Here is a 17,528-nt window from a genome sequence, read left to right on the forward strand (position 1 = left end):
TTTTTAAGTAAAAAAAAGCAGAATGCAGAGTAGTTTGTATAGTGTATTACTATTTGTGTAAAGCTATATTAAACACATATATGCTGACATTAACATAAAATATCTCTGGAAGTACACATAAGGAATTGCAAGGAGCCCTTGTTTTGGGGAAAAATAACGGGGTAGGAAGAAGCTTCACTTTCAAACTGTGCACCCCTTCACACTTTTCAAATGCTACTACATACATGAAAGGCCCATATAAACAATAATACACAAAATTTAAAGTTGCAACTTTAAATATTTATTTATCCCTTACTATCCATTTTATTTCTAAAGGAAGTATTATTGCTAATATCTATGCTTACAGTCTTCCAGAAAGTCAAAATGCTGGGATGACTATACAAGGTAAACAATTCCCAAACTTACAAGCACTCTTTTTTTTTTTTTTTTTAACAATTAAGCTTTGATTTTTATTTTGTGTCCAACTGTTTGTGACCCCACGGAGTGTAGCCCACCAGGCTCCTCTTTCCATGGGATTTCCCAGGCAACAATGATGAAGTAGGTTGCCATTTCCTTCTCCAGGGACCTTCTTGGCCCAGGGATTGAACCCACATCTCCTGCATTGGCAGACCGATTCTTTACCACCGTGCTGCCTGGGAAGCATTGTTACATACGTACATGTACCCTTAATGAGTATAATTGCTTTACAGGCTGTGTTAGTTTCCGCTGCACAAGAGTGTGACTCAGCTGTATGTAAACATCTATTAGGGCCTCAGCACTAGTGGTGAAGAATCCACCTGCCAACGCAGGAGACGCAGGAGATGCAGGTTCAATCCCTGGGTCAGGAAGATCCCCTGGAGGGCATGGCAACCCACTCCAGTATTCTTGCCTGGAGAATCCCATGGACAGAGGAGCCTGGCGGGCTACAGTCCATGGGGTTGCAAAGAGTTGGACACCCTGAAGCAACCTAGATTGGCACATATATATATATTAAGGACTCCTGACATTAGTGTGTAAAGCAGGCAGGTGACTGGCATTTACAGCAGACAACAGCACTAATGTAAGGGGAGAAGGAGAACAGACTCAGTACACAAGGCACATGCTGGCAGGCCCACAGAGAAGTCCTCCCTGGCCTCCTAAAATCTCCAAGGTGCACCCACTGAGCTCTTAGCATCTTCACTTGCTCATGACCACCCACCCCCAGCTCACAGCACAGGGGCCTCATTCCCAGAGCACTTACTTCCCAGCCTCAGCACAAAGACTGATCCGCCTCCAGGCACCTTCAGGCCCCAGCACTGGCCTCACTGTTCCCTTGAATTCCCTCAGCAGCCACTGTCACAATACCGAACAGGCGTGCAGCTGCCTCTTCTGAAAAGGCCCACCAGAGGGGGATGTCGCAGTAGGGATGCAGAGAGGATGCGCTCAGGCCAGAGCCACAGAGTGACCACGCTGTGATGATTGTCTGCCTGTTTGTTTTATTTGAATACTTGAAGATGAATGGTTCAAATGCTCTTGTAATTTTGTTTTCTTTTAAAAAGAAAATATTTAGAATGTTTCCACTCAAAAAGCACATTTTCAAAATTGAAGCATTTTAAAAGTCTGCTTTCATTAAACAGTTGCATCTTGTATCCCTGAGGGCTTCTGCAAATGGTTCTGGTCTTCTTATTTTGTTTTGTTTTGGTACAACTCAAGCTGCAATTTCATGAAAGTTAATGCTGCACTCTCTGTTTCTAACAGAGCCCTGTAAACAAAGCTGTAACAGGAGATGTGGAGAAGGGCTCATTTTAATACCGCTGCTTAACTTGATTTGTATATTGTTTCTTCAGCTCTTCCTTTCTAGGTCAATTTATCATTCCAAGTTTTATTAACATCCAACACACTAATATGCTTGGGGAAAATATGAAAACTCTAAACTCACAGTAATGCCCAGTTGTAGTCCCAATGCGGGCTGACCTGCCTGAAGGGGTGTTTTAGTTGGCGTGATTTTCCTAGGACTTCAGGGAAGTGAATCTTGTTTGCAAATCAAGGGAAAGGGTTTCTAGAACTCCCCAGTAATGCATGGGGCCTTGTCATGCTGTTTATTAGCCCAGAGTGTTCTGACAGAACATGTGGGTTCTCATTGCAAAAATGCAATTGTTCATAAGAGTGCAATGTTTTTCCTAAGAGATTCTTTTGAGTTTCAATAATTAGGGGTATATAAAACATCTCAAGGATAAATCTTACAAACCCTCCTGAAGTATATACCTCGGTCAAAACAATCCTGTATCTTAATAAGACAGAAAATATTTGTAAATGTAAAAATAGATTACGGTGACATCCAAAGAATCCAGTTTTTGAAGAGGAAAAAAGAAAAAATCAAACTGTGTAAAAATAAATATTATAAATACAACTGACATAATATGCTAGGGTGGTGAGATACGAATATGATTTGGAGTTAAGGACTCTCTTGTTTTTACTGGTTTTTATACTCACAAAACATAAGCTGGCAAAGTGAGAGCAGAAAGTGGTGATGTGGCCGGGCCTGGTGGCTTTCTGGCCTTAATGGAATGCCATATCTGATGTTTCAAAGTCACAGATGGTGATGGTTGAAACAAAAATCATGCAAATGCAAAGGAAGTAAGAAACCCTTTGCAGCTTTCCTCGCTGGTGGATACAGTGATATAGTGAACTTGCTATGGCAGGAGCGCACAGGGGAGAAGAGGCAGCTCAGAACAGGAGGGTTCCCTGCCTCAGCTGCCACCCAGCAACGGGGTCTCAGCGCGCGGGCTCCCTCTGAGGGATTTCAACCCAGTGCCTTCTTCAAACCGAGGACCACGAAGTCCTCACCCCACCAGCACCGGAGCATCTCCCGGGGTGTCAGACAGACTCCTCAGGCCGTGTGCACCCCAAGATGAACATCTCCATCCTTGCTCTGCTTCTCATCCTGCATCTTCCATCTCAGTTCCTTGTTTCTAACATCCGCAGGCTCCCCTGCGTCCACCCTCCCAGCAGCAGCCAAGTCTGCACAAACCCACTGCTCCTTTCCAGCCCCAAGGCCTCTGCCACTCCCGGGCAGGGTCACCTCTCTCTGACTTAGAGGCAGCTTCGAGCAGCCCTGGTCTCTGCAGCTTTGCCCCATTGGCTCCACCTGCACTGTGGGCCAATTAGTTCATGGCACCAGCTGTTTCAAAACCCTAACAGCCCAGGGTCTTGGGATGAAGTCCAGCCTCCGCCAGGGCACTCAAGGGTTTCTGGGATCCAGCCCCTCTTCTCCCTCCCCCACTAAATCCCCCCAGTCCCTCAGGGGACACTCAGCTAGCCCCAGCAGGAAAGAGGCACAGGCAGGAGTCCTTCAGGGTCCTGAGCTCCCGGACCTTCCAGCTCAAATGGGACCTGGGTTTCCCCATTAGGACCTGGGAACAACATTCCTCCAAAGGCGAAGACTTGGGAAACCCGTGGACCTCCTGTCCTTCCAATTTCTCAACCTTAGAAACCTCCAAATTGTCCACAGTGAGTGGATAATTCACCTGGATCCTTCAATTGGCATTCACCTCGACTTTTCCACAGCCTAGCCCCAGAAACTATAGCAATGAATGGAGCCTACTTCCTTGCTCCTAAGGAGCTGGCCACCCGGCAAATGTAATATCAAGTCAGACTCTAATATTCCTCACTTCAGCCTCAAATCTCACATCTCATAGGACAAAGGTTCTCTTTCCAGGTGACCTCTCTAGGAGCACAGGAGACCTCAGTTGATCCCCAGAACGAGTAACCTAGGGTGAAAAGCAGAGATTTCATGGCAATCCATCTGCTACCTTATGACCAGGACCAAGCCAAGCCCAGATGTGACCAGCTCACGACCACACTGGACTGTGCCACCTGGGAGTCTGACACCAGTGGGTTTAGGTACCATTTTAGAAATTAAAGGTGGTGTGCGGCCAGGCAACCCCCTTCTTCCAAGATCTCCAGTCGGCAAAACACCCTTCAGAATATACTGGAGACCATGCGAAGATGGATTTGTTTTAAATTTGGGATTAGAGGCAAATGACCTCTGTGAATTGCTCACTTCTGAATTTCTGATCATTCACGAGCTGCTGGACATTATGTCTCACCATTGTACACGGTCCCTGTCACTGGACCCACACAGTGGGGTTCAAGTGTGCCTTATCATCTGCTCAGAAAACCACCCTCTAAGGTGAGGGTTTACATAATTGGCACATACCCTCAGGGATTAAATAACTTCCCAGTGAGAGAACTGGAACCCTGGCCAGTCTCCTCTAACTCGGTGCTCTTGCCATATAAGGGAAGCCGTTTTTATTGTTCTAAAATTACAGGCCTTACCTTTCCCTTGTAAACACATCCTTGTGCAATCCCTTGCTTCTAGGAGTAATAATAAGTTCCTTTCTGGTGGTCTAATTAATACTCTTGCCAAGTTAAATTCCATCCACGGACCCATATAATTCATTTGTTTTCTGGTAGGTCCTGAATTAATAAAACAACATCTTAAAGGTGCCCTTAAAGGGCCCACTACCTCCTGATGTACATAGAATGAATCATTCAAAGGCGAAAATGGATGTGTATAACACAAATTGCAGGGTTAACACAAAATCTAGAACAGTTTTTAAGAGGTAAATCAAAACATTCACATTTAAATACTTTAGAACAAATTTGTATACCTATCTTTAGGATGCTGAGAGATAAGACAGGATTACCAATAAACTACCACCTCTAATAAGATAGTTACATAGTACAGTGTGAAAGAGAGAAAACAGTCTTACCTTTGGACTATACTCTGTCAAGGGAAATATTTCAGATTATTCTTTTATACTTTTCTTTGGGCACTCTTTTTTAAAAAACTTTTTTATTTTGTAATGGAGTGTAGCTGATGAACAAATAATATCATGATACTTTCAGGTGAACAGTAAAGGAACTCAGCCATACATATACATGTATCCATCCTCCTGCAAACTCCCCTCCCACCCAGGCCACCACATAACATGGAGCAGCGTTTCCTGTGCCATACAGTGAGTCCTTGTTGGTGATCCATTTTAAATACAGTTGTGGGTACATGTCCATCCCAAATTCCCTTTGGGCACTCTTAAACTGATTCCCTTCGCTTGAGGACAAGGAAGCAGTCAGTACATACAACCCACCTTTCAGGCCTGGCCTCCTGTGGGGGTGAGAGGGATGACGTGGGGGTGGTGGGCACACTGGATCCAGGTGAAGGTCTCGAGGAGTGATGAGAGTTGTTGCCAAAGCTGCTGTATCTGAAGAGTACAGAGGGTTAAGTTGGGGGCAGGAAGGGACAGAGAAATGAGTACAAGTCACTAGATGAATAACACTCGGCAAACTGTCTTAATTTTTACAAGAAAAACAGGTCTAGACAAGGTAGCACTGTTAGTGATCACCCTAACTTAGAGAAACTTACTAACTTCATTTTTATTATTTCTTATTAGAGAAGCTTCCTAAAGTCCCAAACTGCTAAGTAGCAGGTTATGACAAAGGGCTTAAACAAAATCCTCATGTTCGCTTCAGTCGTGTCCGACTCTGTGCAACCCCATAGACGGCAGCCCACCAGGCTCCCCTGTCCCTGGGATTCTCCAGGCAAGAACACTGGAGTGGGTTGCCATTTCCTTCTCCAATGCAGGAAAGTGAAAGTGAAATCGCTCAGTCTCCGTCCATGGGAGTTTCCAGGCAAGAGTACTGGAGTGGGGTGCCATTGTCTTCTCCGTTTCCTTTCTAAGTGTACATTAAAACTAGTTGCTAACATAAATAGAATCCAAATTGCTTTGAATTGAATCATGAAGATTTTTCTTGCTTCTAGGATCAAACCTGCGTCTCCTGCACTGCAGGTGGATTCTCTACTGCTGAGCAACCTGGGAGGCCCTGGTGGTGGTACTGCCGCTGCTGCTGCTGCTAAGTCGCTTCAGTCGTGTCTGACTCTGTGCGACCCCATAGACGGCAGCCCACCAGGCTCCGCTGTCCCTGGGATTCTCCAGGCAAGAACACTGGAGTGGGTTGCCGTTTCCTTCTCTGGTGGAGGCACAATTAGTGTTAATTCCATCAAAGGTCTGCAGAAAACATCAGACAACTAACTAAGGAAAGATCTTACTAAAAAATTCTCCTTTAGGTGTTTCTGAATCAATTTCATCTACTAGACGTCATAGTCTTGTTGCATGCCCAGCAATCAAGGAGCAACTGTCTCCAGACCTTCTAGTCTGGCCCGCCGCTTAGAGGTGCACACATCGAATGTCTTCACCCGATATTGGTCTGAGGATGTTTCACCAACACGTCCTCAGAACCAAAATGACAGCCACTAAGTTTCAATGAGCTTTTATCATCTCCCAGTCAACCCTGACAAGTTTCAGGATTTGTTAAAGTCTAGGGCTTTCTTGTTTTTTTTTCAGAACAGCTGTTCTTTAGCTAAGGTGGATTTAGCTATTATCAGCAGAGCTTTGTCTTACAACCTATTCAGCGACAGGGCAGGGCTGACTCTACCTTCTAAATTGGTTAGGACACACTACTGGAGTGTGTGGGACTCCAAGGGCTGCCATGATGGAAGCGCACAAAGACCTTCCCATACACAGTGAATCCAGTACAAGTTCCCACCAAGAGAATCAGTACTAACCATTCTAGGAGGCCATTTGATCTCAAACTATGGATATCCATTGACCAAATAAGTCTACTTTTGGGGAAGTTAACATAACCTTACTTACAGTGATTTATATACTAAAAGCATCACACAGGAAGATTCTTACTGGCAGCTCCTTGAGATCATGGCAAAAAACTGGAAACTACCCAACTAGGTAACAGTGTGAGGATAAGAAAGTATGGTGTAACACTCACTGATGGAATGTTACGCAACCATTAAAAATGACTGCCAATTTATAAGTGAAAACATGGCAAATGTTCATAGTGTGTTTATACCTGCACACATACCGCACGCAACATCAGTTTATAATATTATACAGTAAGTTTGATTACAATTGTAAAAAATATCCTCAAAGGTAAAAGAGAATGCATAGAAGAAAGCATAAAATAAAGATCATCTATTTAAAAAAATAGAATACAGAAGTAAAATTTCAGATTTCCTTAATGAATTACTATATTATAATAGAACCTAAAATACTCATATTACCCCCAATCTATCCTGTGTTGCTAAGTCTGCTGTGTCTGCTGTGTTGGCTTCTTATTTGTCTCTTTGCTATCATGTGTCAGCTTGTGCTCAGTACCAGGCACACTGGCAGGCAGATGGGGACTCACAATGCTACCCCCCACCCTCCCCCGGTAACACACCATCTTCATGGCACTTGGTTTCTGGGCATTCATCTTCTCATCTCTTAAAAGTCCCAACATGCTGCCTGTCCAGCAGGCTAACTGCTTCTTCTCTGAGTGAGTGTTGGCTTGATTTTTCAAGTGGCGGTGGTGGTTTAGTGGCTAAATTGTGAATGACTCTTGTGACCCCAAGGACTGTAGCCTGCCAGGCTCCTCTGTCCATGGGATTTATCAGGCAAGAATGCTGGAGTGAGTTGCCATTTCCTTCTCCAGGGGATCTTCCTGACCCAGGAATTGGACCCATGTCTCCTGCATTGGCAGGCAAATTCTTTACCACTGAGTCACAGGGAAGCCCATTCTGTCAATTACACCTCAATAAAAAAATTAAAATACAAGAGGGTCACATAGGCCACAGAGAAGAGGGAAAGCAAAGAATAAGATGATATGAAAGAAAGGAAGCAGCAGAGAAGGGAGAAAAAGCCCAGCAGGAGAGAGGAGAGAAGCAGCAGGCAGCGGGCCCTGCTCAGGAGGGAAGGAAGCTGCCCCAGAGCTCGGGATCCTCCAGGAGACAGGCCCCGTGCTCTGGCTTCAGCCCTGCGTCACCCAGCTGTCTGGACACTGATCTTGCTATTCTAGCATCTAAAACCATCTCCTTCCAGACCAAAAGTGGGCATCCCAGAGAATGTTTTAACAAGATTACTTTACTAAAATTATGTCTCAAAAACATTATGGAAATAAAACAAGCAGAGAGTCATTTCCCCTCCTTTAGTTTCTCTAATGGTTGAACAATTAATTCGACTACCTTGTGGTCTGTCCAATTTTGCATCTCAATTTCAGCTAAACTAACTGAATTCACTGCACAGAGTTTTATGTTTTTGTTTTCAAAAAATTCTTTTTAATGACTAACTGCTTGGTTTCTATTATAACCTATTCAGTTGCAGTCCACTACTGAGCAGTCAAATGTGCAGCCATATTGACCTGGGACAACCACACTGAGTGAACATCAGAAAATTAATAGGTACAAACAATATTTATACAGTATTCAAATTCCTGTCAAATAATTTAAAAATTATTAACTTTCCTCAGCTAAATCCAAGCTGATTCTCATTCACAAGCATGCATGCATGCTGAGCTGTGTCTGACTCTTTGCAACCCCATGAACTGTAGCCTGCCTGGCTCCTCTGTCCATGGGATTCTCCAGGCAAGAATACTAGAGTGGATTGCCTTGCCCTCCTCCAGGGGATCTTCCTGACCCAGGAATCGAATCCACATCTCCTGCATTTCCTGGGTTGGCAGACAGATTCTTTACCACTGAGCCACCCGGGAAGTCTCACAAGCATGAGGCTGCTTTTCTCAATTTATGTGTATATTTATTTTGGCCAGTTCCATGTTTCTATTGCTCTCATCCCCCAGGACTGTGAGTGGTACTGAAGCCTGGGGCCACGTGGGAGGGACCCGGGCCCAGAAAAGCCCCGTCAGGGCCTGTGAGTCCATCACCATTCTGGGCTAACACCATCCTGCTAGGGAAGATGAGGTTGCCAGGATATCTTTCTTCCAGTCAAATGTGTGGCTCATCACTTGTACACAGATACTATTATCAAGGGATATAAGAGCTATGTCAGATGCATTTCATGAAAATTGTGTGAAAGATCACAGTAACTCAGAATTTTAGACCTAAAAGAGACTGGTACAGAACTTGTTGTTTGGAGGTATTCAAACAGGAGGTCACATATGCCCGAAAGTACACAAAGCCATTCTGGCTGAGTAAGCCATCTCCAGTCACCAAACCACTCTGTGCCTCCATTTCCTCACTGAATACACATGGGGCCATCAGTTAATACTGATTTTTATTACTGATTTTGAACAATTTGATTGTTTGAAATATTCAAACTCTCTGCTCCCCATTCTCTGCTCTGCAGAGAGGTCCTGATCCAGGCATCAGCGAAGAGCAGGCACATGGGTAAGCGTACAAACACCTGCTGAAAATTCCCTGAGCATTTTTGATTTGCACACCTCCTTCCCTTGGCCTCATCTCCAATTGGCATAGGAATCACTGAAGCATCCATATGTAAATAATGCAATTATATTAGCCAAGATATGGAAGCAACCTATACGTTCATCAACATATGAATGGATAAAGAAGATGTGAGTCAGATATATATCAATATATACAATGGAATATCATCAGTCATAAAAGAGAACAAAATAAAGCTATCTGCAGCGACATGGATGGACCTAGAGATTATACTAAGTGAAGTCAGTCAGGGAAACAAATACCATATCACTTAATAATACATATGGAATCTAAAATATGATACAAATCCACATATCTATGAAACAAAAACAGACGCACAGATATAGAGAACAGATTTGTAGTTTCCCAGGGAAGGGGAGGAGAGGGCTAGATTGGGAGTATGGGATTACCAGAGGCAAACTATTAGATACGGGATGGATAAACAAGCGCTACACTATAGCACAGGGAACTATATGCAACATTCTGTGACCAAAAATGGTGAGAAAGGATATGAAAAAAATATATGTATAACTGAGTCACTTTGCTGTACAGAAGAAATTAACACACTGTAAGTCAACTGGACTTCAATAAAAATTTTTAAACATAATTAAATTAATGCCCAGGAAGTGATTCAAAATGGCAACTGTTTGCCATCTCACAGGAAGTTATGAGCAGTGTCTGAAAGAAAATCACCGTACATTAGAATAAAAACTGAAAGCTACAAAAAAGAGAAAGGGGATAAAGAAAAGACACCCACCTATTAGAAGAGAAAGACCGGAAGTTGTAAGGCTCGGAGGCAGAATACGTGCTCAGATGGAGAGAATCAGAGGAACTGTGAAAGGAAGGAAAACTCACTCAAGAGGCTGCCTGGAAAGTTGGCGAAGCCCCTCGCTGCATTCTGCAGATCAAGAGAGATGGGCTTGGGGCGGGAGGTGGGGGGTGCTTTAGATTCTGACGTCATGCTTATGTTTATAAACCTTACCTTCATTAATCCATTTTTAGTAATGGCATTAGAACACAAGAGCTCCTCAATTGGCACAGACAGGATTTTCTTCTGTGTGTGCTAAGTCGTTCAGCCTTGTCCGACTCTTTGCCACGCTATGGACTCTAGCCCACCAGGCTCCTCTGTCCCTGGGATTTCCCAGGCAAGAATACTGGAGTGGGTTGCGATGCCCTCTGCCAGGGGATCTTCCTCAACCAGGGATTGAAGCCGTGTCTCTTATATCTCCTGCATTGGCAGGTGGGTTCTTTACCACTAGTGCCCCCCTGGGAAGCCCATATTTTGCCTGCACGCTGTAATTAGTGAGTGGTCAGGGACTTTACACAACTGCTGCCCTCTGCTCTGACCCGAATTCACACAAGCACAGTGCAAGATGAGCCAGAGGATGCAGCTAACACGCCCGTGTCACCTTCCCCTGGGCAGCCTCACGCAGGCCACCACGTGGGCTGGATCTACCTGCTTTCCTGCTGGGACTCGGCTTCCTTCTCCTTGGTGGACAAGGGCGAATCCTCAAAGTCATAGGAGAAGAGGTGGAAGGGGCTGTGGGGCACGTAGGGCAGCTTTTCTCTGCTGGGTGACGCCTTCGGGGGCGCAGGCGCACTGGAGGACGGCCAAGAGGCCGGGGTGGGGCTGGGGGGCGGCCGCAGGGCGGGCCCCGAGGACCCTCTGCCCGAGGGGGTCCCCGCCTCAGCACTGGCCGGCAGCGGCTTCCCCGGCGAGGCAGTGGCGGGGGCTGCATCCTTTTCGGTGGCGGTGGCGGCGACCTCCGAGGCAGGGCGGGCCTCGCTGCAGCGGCAGCAGCGGAGAGGAGAGGGGAAGAAAGGAGAGGAAGAGAGATTGAGGAGAGAGGGAGCCAAGGTTAAGAAAGGGGAAAAAGACGCATAAAAACTCATCACCGGCAGGGCTGCCGGCTTCAGAATCGGGCGGTGTTTCTTGACCTGCGGCATAGAAGCCGGAAACCCTGCTCTTCCCAATAATCCTGACGCCCTGGGCTGGCCAGTCTGGGAGGTCAGACCAACCTGGCCTCTAAGCAAACAGGGGCCTTTGTGAGCAGATCTCATGGAGCCTCAAAGGCTCGTCTGCACCTGCCCTCCTCACCCACCGAGGGTACCCCCCCAGTTGTGTTGGCACTGAAATTTCCACAATTTGAACTTCATTTCTTTGTCTGGCTCAACAGGGGATCCTCCTCCTTTACAGCCCAGACTTGAGGATGAGTTATCCCACAAGCTCCATACTTAGGAGTTAGGGCTTGTGGATCCTTTCCGGAAAGCAAGAGTGGAGAAGGGAAAACGATGCCAGCAGGACATGCAAAGAACCCGAAATGAGGGGCTGGCAGAGTGAAGACACATTTTGCCTGGTTCACAGGCACATCTCCCCCAGGCCTCCTCTACCACTAAGCCCTAGACATCTAGACCCCTGCAGGCAGGCCTGACCCTGCCACAGACACAGTCATGGAGACTTCCACCTTCAGGGTGGATTCGAAACACTTAGATGTCTTGATGCCCACCTCTGTCACTGGAGTCCTGTGCTGTACTTAGTCGCTCAGTCGTATTTGACTTTTTGCCACCCCATGGAACTGAGCCCACCAGGCTCCTCTGTCCATGGGAATTCTCCAGGCAAGAATACCAGAGTGGGTTGCCATGCTCTCCTCCAGAGGATCTTCCCAACCCAGGGATCCAACCCAGGTCTCCCCCATTGTGGGTGGATTCTTTACTCTGAGCCACCAGGGAAGCCCACTGGAGAATCTACCTTAAATTCTGCAGTTTTCAAAACCACAGTCCCTTTCCCAGAGAACTTGACTCCTGGCCATGCCCATTTGGGAATGGAACATGAGCTATGTTTTTTTTCTTTCCTACCTCAAATTCGGAGCTCCATCTGTGTATAAGAGCAGGGATATACTGGTTCCCCTGGCTCAGAGGGAGAATGGGATGAGACCACACTGCGGTGCTCAGGGCGGGCCTGGCACAGGGGGTACATACAATGGCACACACATGTGGCGGGTACACATGGCAAGCATCCAGGGAAACAGCCAGCAGGACGAGGGAGTAGTGGAAGGCACTGGCCCACAGAAGGAAGCGGAACCTTTCCCACCACTTTTAAGTCTAGCAGCTTGACACCAGGGAGCAAGTAGTGTCACATCCATGTTAATGAACACCCTGGCTGAGATCAAACCCTGGGGCTTCATGTGCACACCCTGTGCTTCCTGAAACAGAGAAGTCTAGTCTGTACAATCTCGGATGAAGATGCCCTACAGCACCAGTCGTGCCATCAAAGATACTGCAGGGGTAGGATAAACTGCCGTCTATCTGCATCAACAACCATCCCGTGTAAAGGCGGCAATGGTAGTCAGGATGCCTTTAGAGGCTGCTCTTTCCAGCCAGATTCTTCCATCTGGTCTGGGGGTGCTACTGAACTGTTTAAGTCCCTGAGGGTGAAGGGCTTGTGTGGGTGGAGGTCACACCATGTACACTTAAGCACATGAGGAGCCACACGGGTGTATTTATTGAGGGTCCACATAATTTTCTGTGGCTCATTTTCAGCCTAAGGTGGGACTGTCATTTGAACCTCCTACTTTCCCAGAGCATCCCTAACTAAAGTCACTACCCCCGAGCCTGGCACTCAGCACAGGCCAGGGAGGGGGTGCCCTGGTTAATGCCCACCTTTCACCCCCTCACTCTCAAATGTGCACCTCACTCTCTGTGGACACCTAGTGGTCATTCCTTTTCCATCTCTACATTCTGCTGGCTTCTTCCTGGACATTCCCCATGTGGGGAAGCAGTTCAGAGAGAAGTCCATGGCCCCAGAGAGCCGTGGACATTCCAGCGCATCCAATGGGCCTATCTGAGAACTTTTACTTGCGTTGGTGACCTGGAGAAGCAGGTCACAGCAGCAAAGAATCCCATTAACTTTGAAATTGGTAAAAGAAAGATTTTAGCCTTTTGACTTTGCTTATTTGTGGAAAAACAGCAAAAATATCAAAGTGCAGTGTAGTCAATCAAGTGAAGGAACTGATTATAGAATTATTTTTGAATACTAGAAAATGAAATTACCCATGATCAACTTTTATGTTTCATACAGACCTCATTTGGGGGGAAATATGCACCAAATTCACAAGTATCTACAAGGAGCCTTTCTGTTAATATTGTTTGAAGACAGAAAGGATGCACCTTGGAGAGGTGAGTAGAAGAAAGAATACTCCCCCAAAGGGTTGAATAGCTCTGAGAGTCATTCTGGGCATGACAATAAATGCTGGGATTTTTTTTTTTTTTCTGTGCTGTATGGGGGTGAAAAGTGGTCCTGTCCATTTGGATACAAATCAAAGTACATTATTACTCTAGCAGTCATCCACATATTTTAGATAACATTATACTGGTAAAATTAGCAAGAAGAAGGGGACACGTGTAATTATTCTTCCTATAGGGCAGAAAGGGTTAAAATTTCCTGAGTGTCTCATTAGTTATTGCCAATGTGACTGAGCCCAAGCACTCAGGGAGGGGACAGTGGGGAGAAAAGCAGCTGGGTGTGTCTTCCATAAAGCGTGGTGAGGGAGGCAGTATTTGAGTAAAAAATACAGTCCTCTAGGGAAAACATGCTCAGTTATATTTCTAGGAAGCTAGTCACTCTGGGGCTGTGTGTGCAGGGAACCAGTGCGGAAGGGAGCCAGTGAGGAAGGAAGGAGGCTACTGAAGGATGCTGCAAACTCTCCATCAGGAAGGAGCCTCCAGGCTTTCAGTGGGAGCCAGGGAGGGTCTAGCCCTCGGTACCTGTCCTTGCCCTGACAGGGGGCATCGTCCTCTCTCTCTTCCTCTGAATTGGGCTCTGTGACTGGCTGCTCCTCCTCCTCCTCCTCCTCCTCAACCCTGAGACAAGGCCAGGAAAAGAGAAATGCACACAGAGACAAGATGGAAAAGCGAGATAAGCATTACAGACAAACAGGAAGATGAAGCCAAAAAAAAAAAAAAACACAACAACAACAACAAACCTCCAGCTGGCTGAAATGAAAAGAGCACACAATCTGTTAGGAGAAAAGGAGACAGTTCTGAGATGGAGAAATTTAAGTGTGGGTCGGAGATGCAATCACCTGGACCAAGCCAAATTTCTGTATTGAGCTGGCTGGATGCGACTGCCTTGCACACCCCCATCCGGCTCCCGCCAACCCCCCACCACATGAACTCAGAGCCGCCTCTGGCCTCAGGCCGGCCTCCCAGGCGGTTCTCCTCCTGCACACGGAAGGTGGGTGGCTGTCCTGTGGGCTGCCCGGCGCTGGCAGGGAGCAGTCCTCACGTCTCCACTGCGTTCCGTCCAGCACCAACCTCCACGTGGGCAGGTGGTTTCTGCATGTTACTCCCTCATTCGCAGTCAGTGTGTCTGGTGGTGGAGGGCTGATCCCCCCCACCCCATTTCAAGAGTTAACACATGGCCCAGGTGGAATCCATCCAGGCCACCCCTGGGATTTCTCCTGGTGCCTTCAGGGACGAGAAGGTACAAGGACACCCTAAGTTGAGTGGAGGAGGGCTGCCTGTGACTGAAGATGGTCCAAGAACAGCAGAGTTGGAGAGAGAGAGAGAGAGAGAGAGGGAAAGTGGGGGATGGAGAGAGAGAGAGAAAGCAGTCCCCATGACAGTTTTAATACTTGGATCTAAAATACTTCTGAAGCTTCACTAACAGAAGATAGTAACTGCTCATTTGCACTTAGGATAGTTTAACTTGAGTTTTGTTCCTGCAGCTACACAAGGACAGACTCTGATAACTGATTCATTTCCTTCCTTGGCCTCTAAATCCTGTCGACATGTGACTTCTGTCACCATCCACGTGGAACACCCTGAGGGCCTCTTAATCCCTTGTCAAAGGGATTGAAACAACTGGACTCCGATGACCTCCATCTTTGTTCACTTCAGCCCCACGTGCTGGACCTCACGATCACACAGAACTAGCCCACCTCGGAAAACCTACATCCAGACTTCTACACCTGCACCTCCCCTCCCCAACCACAAGCCCCATCCTCCAACTCTCTCATTTCTCTCCTCCCACCGTAACTCTTCTGCAACCTCAGTGTCCACCTCTGTTTCCTAGAGGAAGATTGTCCTCCACCAGTTCCTTCTTGCCCTCAGTCCTCATGAACTGACCATTCTCACTGCACCCATCATTTTGCCAAGATCTTTAACTCTTTTGCCCCAGTGTCCTTTAGTCATGGTTTTTAATTTTTACTGAAATACAAAATATATACATACAAGCACACGAACCACTGAGGTTTCACAAAATAGATGCATCCGTGTAATCAGCATTCCTTCAATGCTCCTGTTTAATTGCTTCCCTCCTCTACCTCAAATAGCACAAGTCAGCCTGGACTGATTTTGTCCTCCATCTAAAGGAATCATACTGTATTCAGCTTCTTTTGTTCAACATTACACTTGTGAGAATCATCTATACGGCTACATGTACTTGAAGATCATTCTTTCTTGTGGCTGTATACCATTCTCTCACATGGATACACTATAATTTAGTTATCCATTCTACTGTTGATGCTAACCAGGTACTTGTCAGTTTGGGGTTATTTTACCTAGGGCTGTTATGGATACTGTCGTAGATGTTTTTTTAATGTTTTTGGTCATAGGATATGCTTAAGTACATCTCTGTTAGAAACTGTCAAACACTTTTTTAAATGAATGAATGAATTTACATTGCTATAAATAGTCTATAAGCATTCTGGTTGTCCCCACATCCTTGCCACGATTTGATATTTTTGCCTTTCATTTTGCCATCTAATCTGAGGGTGAGGTCTCACTGTAGCTGCAGTTCACTTTCCCTGATGACCAATGAAGTTGGGCACATTATTATACTTTCAGTGCCTATTTAGATACCCTTTTTTTGAAGCGTCTAAGTACTCTGCCTTAAGAACCTGTAGGTTGTCTTTGCATTCACTTTATGGTGTCTTTTAATAAATGTAGTTTCTTAATCTTAACGGGACCCCATTTATCATTTTTTCGAACTTTGAACAGTTCCGTTCAGTCACTCTGAATGGAACTGTTTTCAGTCACAAAGTTCGTGTCTGACTCTTTGCAACCCAATGGACTGCAGCATGCAAGGCTTCCCTGTCCCTCACCAACTCCCGGAACTTGCCCAAACTCATGTCCATCCAGTTGGTGATGCCATCCAACCATCTCTGTCATCCCCTTCTCCTCCCACCTTTAATCTTTCCCAGCATCAGGGTCTTTTCCAATAAGTCAGTTCTTCGTATCGGGTGGCCAAAGTATTGGAGTTTCAGCTTCAGCATCAGTCCTTCCAACGAATATTCAGGAATGATTTCCTTTAGGATTGACAGGTTTGATCTCCTTACAGTCCAAGGAACTCTCAAGGGTCTTCTCCAACACTTCTCCAACACTTCAAAAGCATCAATTCTTTGGTGCTCAGCTCTCTTTATAGTCCAACTCTCACATCCATACATGACTGGAAAAACCATAGCTTTGACTAGATGGACCTTAGTTGGCAAAGTAATGTCTCTGCTTTTGAATATGCTGTCTAGGTTGGTCATAGCTTTTCTTCCAAGAAGCAAGCGTCTTTTAATTTCATGGCTGCAGTCACCATCTGCAGTGATTTTGGAGCCCAAGAAAATAAAGTCTGTCACTGATTCCATTGTTTCCCTATCTATTTGCCATAAAGTTATTGGACCAGATGCCATGATCTTGGTTTTCTGAATGTTGAGTTTTAAGCCAACTTTTTCACTCTCCTCTTTCACCTTCATCAAGAGGCTCTTCAGTTCCTCTTCAGTTTCTGCTATAAGGGTGGTGTCATCTGCATATCTGAGGTTATTGATATTTCTCCCGGCAATCTTGATTCCAGCTTGTGCTTCATCCAGCCCAGCATTATGCATGATGTACTCTGCATATAAGTCAAATAAACAGGGTGACAACATACAGCCTTGACGTACTCCTTTGCCAATTTGGAATCAGTTTGTTGTTCCACATCCGGTTCTATCTGTTGCTTCTTGACCTGCATACAAATTTCTCAGGAGGCAAGTAAAGTGGTCTGGTATTCCCATCTCTTGAAGAATTTTCCACAGTTTTTTGTGATCTACACTAACCTTTGATGGTTGGTGTTTTTTTGTCCTGTTCTAAAATTTTTTTTGCTTACACCAGAGTCTTAAAGGTAGTCTCTTATTTGTCTCTCTAAAAGCTTTATTATATGACCTTTCATATTTATATTTGATGTTTATCCATAATTTATTTTGCACACCATATGAGATAGGGTTCAGATACATTTTTTTTTTCCTACATAGACAGTTGG

The 17,528-nt window shown here is 45.7% G+C and overlaps 1 protein-coding gene across 8 annotated transcripts in view; it reads right to left on the bottom strand.

Moving 5' to 3' along the window:
- The window catches only part of FHOD3 (formin homology 2 domain containing 3), a 523,370-nt gene that overhangs the window by 130,458 nt on the left and 375,384 nt on the right, over window positions 1-17,528 (bottom strand). For 3 of the 8 annotated variants that reach the window (XM_070361537.1, XM_070361536.1, XM_070361535.1), the window contains exons 11-14: window positions 14,009-14,104; window positions 10,701-11,030; window positions 10,002-10,076; window positions 5,109-5,222 (exon numbers count right to left, since the gene is read on the bottom strand). The exons of 1 other annotated variant lie outside the window; for it this stretch is intronic. In XM_070361537.1, coding sequence (XP_070217638.1) covers window positions 5,109-5,222; window positions 10,002-10,076; window positions 10,701-11,030; window positions 14,009-14,104 — 615 coding nt within the window. The remainder of the gene's footprint in view (window positions 1-5,108; window positions 5,223-10,001; window positions 10,077-10,700; window positions 11,031-14,008; window positions 14,105-17,528) is intronic. 4 more of the 8 variants (XM_070361541.1, XM_070361540.1, XM_070361539.1 and 1 more) reach the window with 2 other exon arrangements.

This window comes from Bos mutus, chromosome 24, assembly GCF_027580195.1.
Source record: "Bos mutus isolate GX-2022 chromosome 24, NWIPB_WYAK_1.1, whole genome shotgun sequence".
In the NCBI taxonomy this organism is placed as follows: Eukaryota; Metazoa; Chordata; class Mammalia; order Artiodactyla; family Bovidae; genus Bos; species Bos mutus.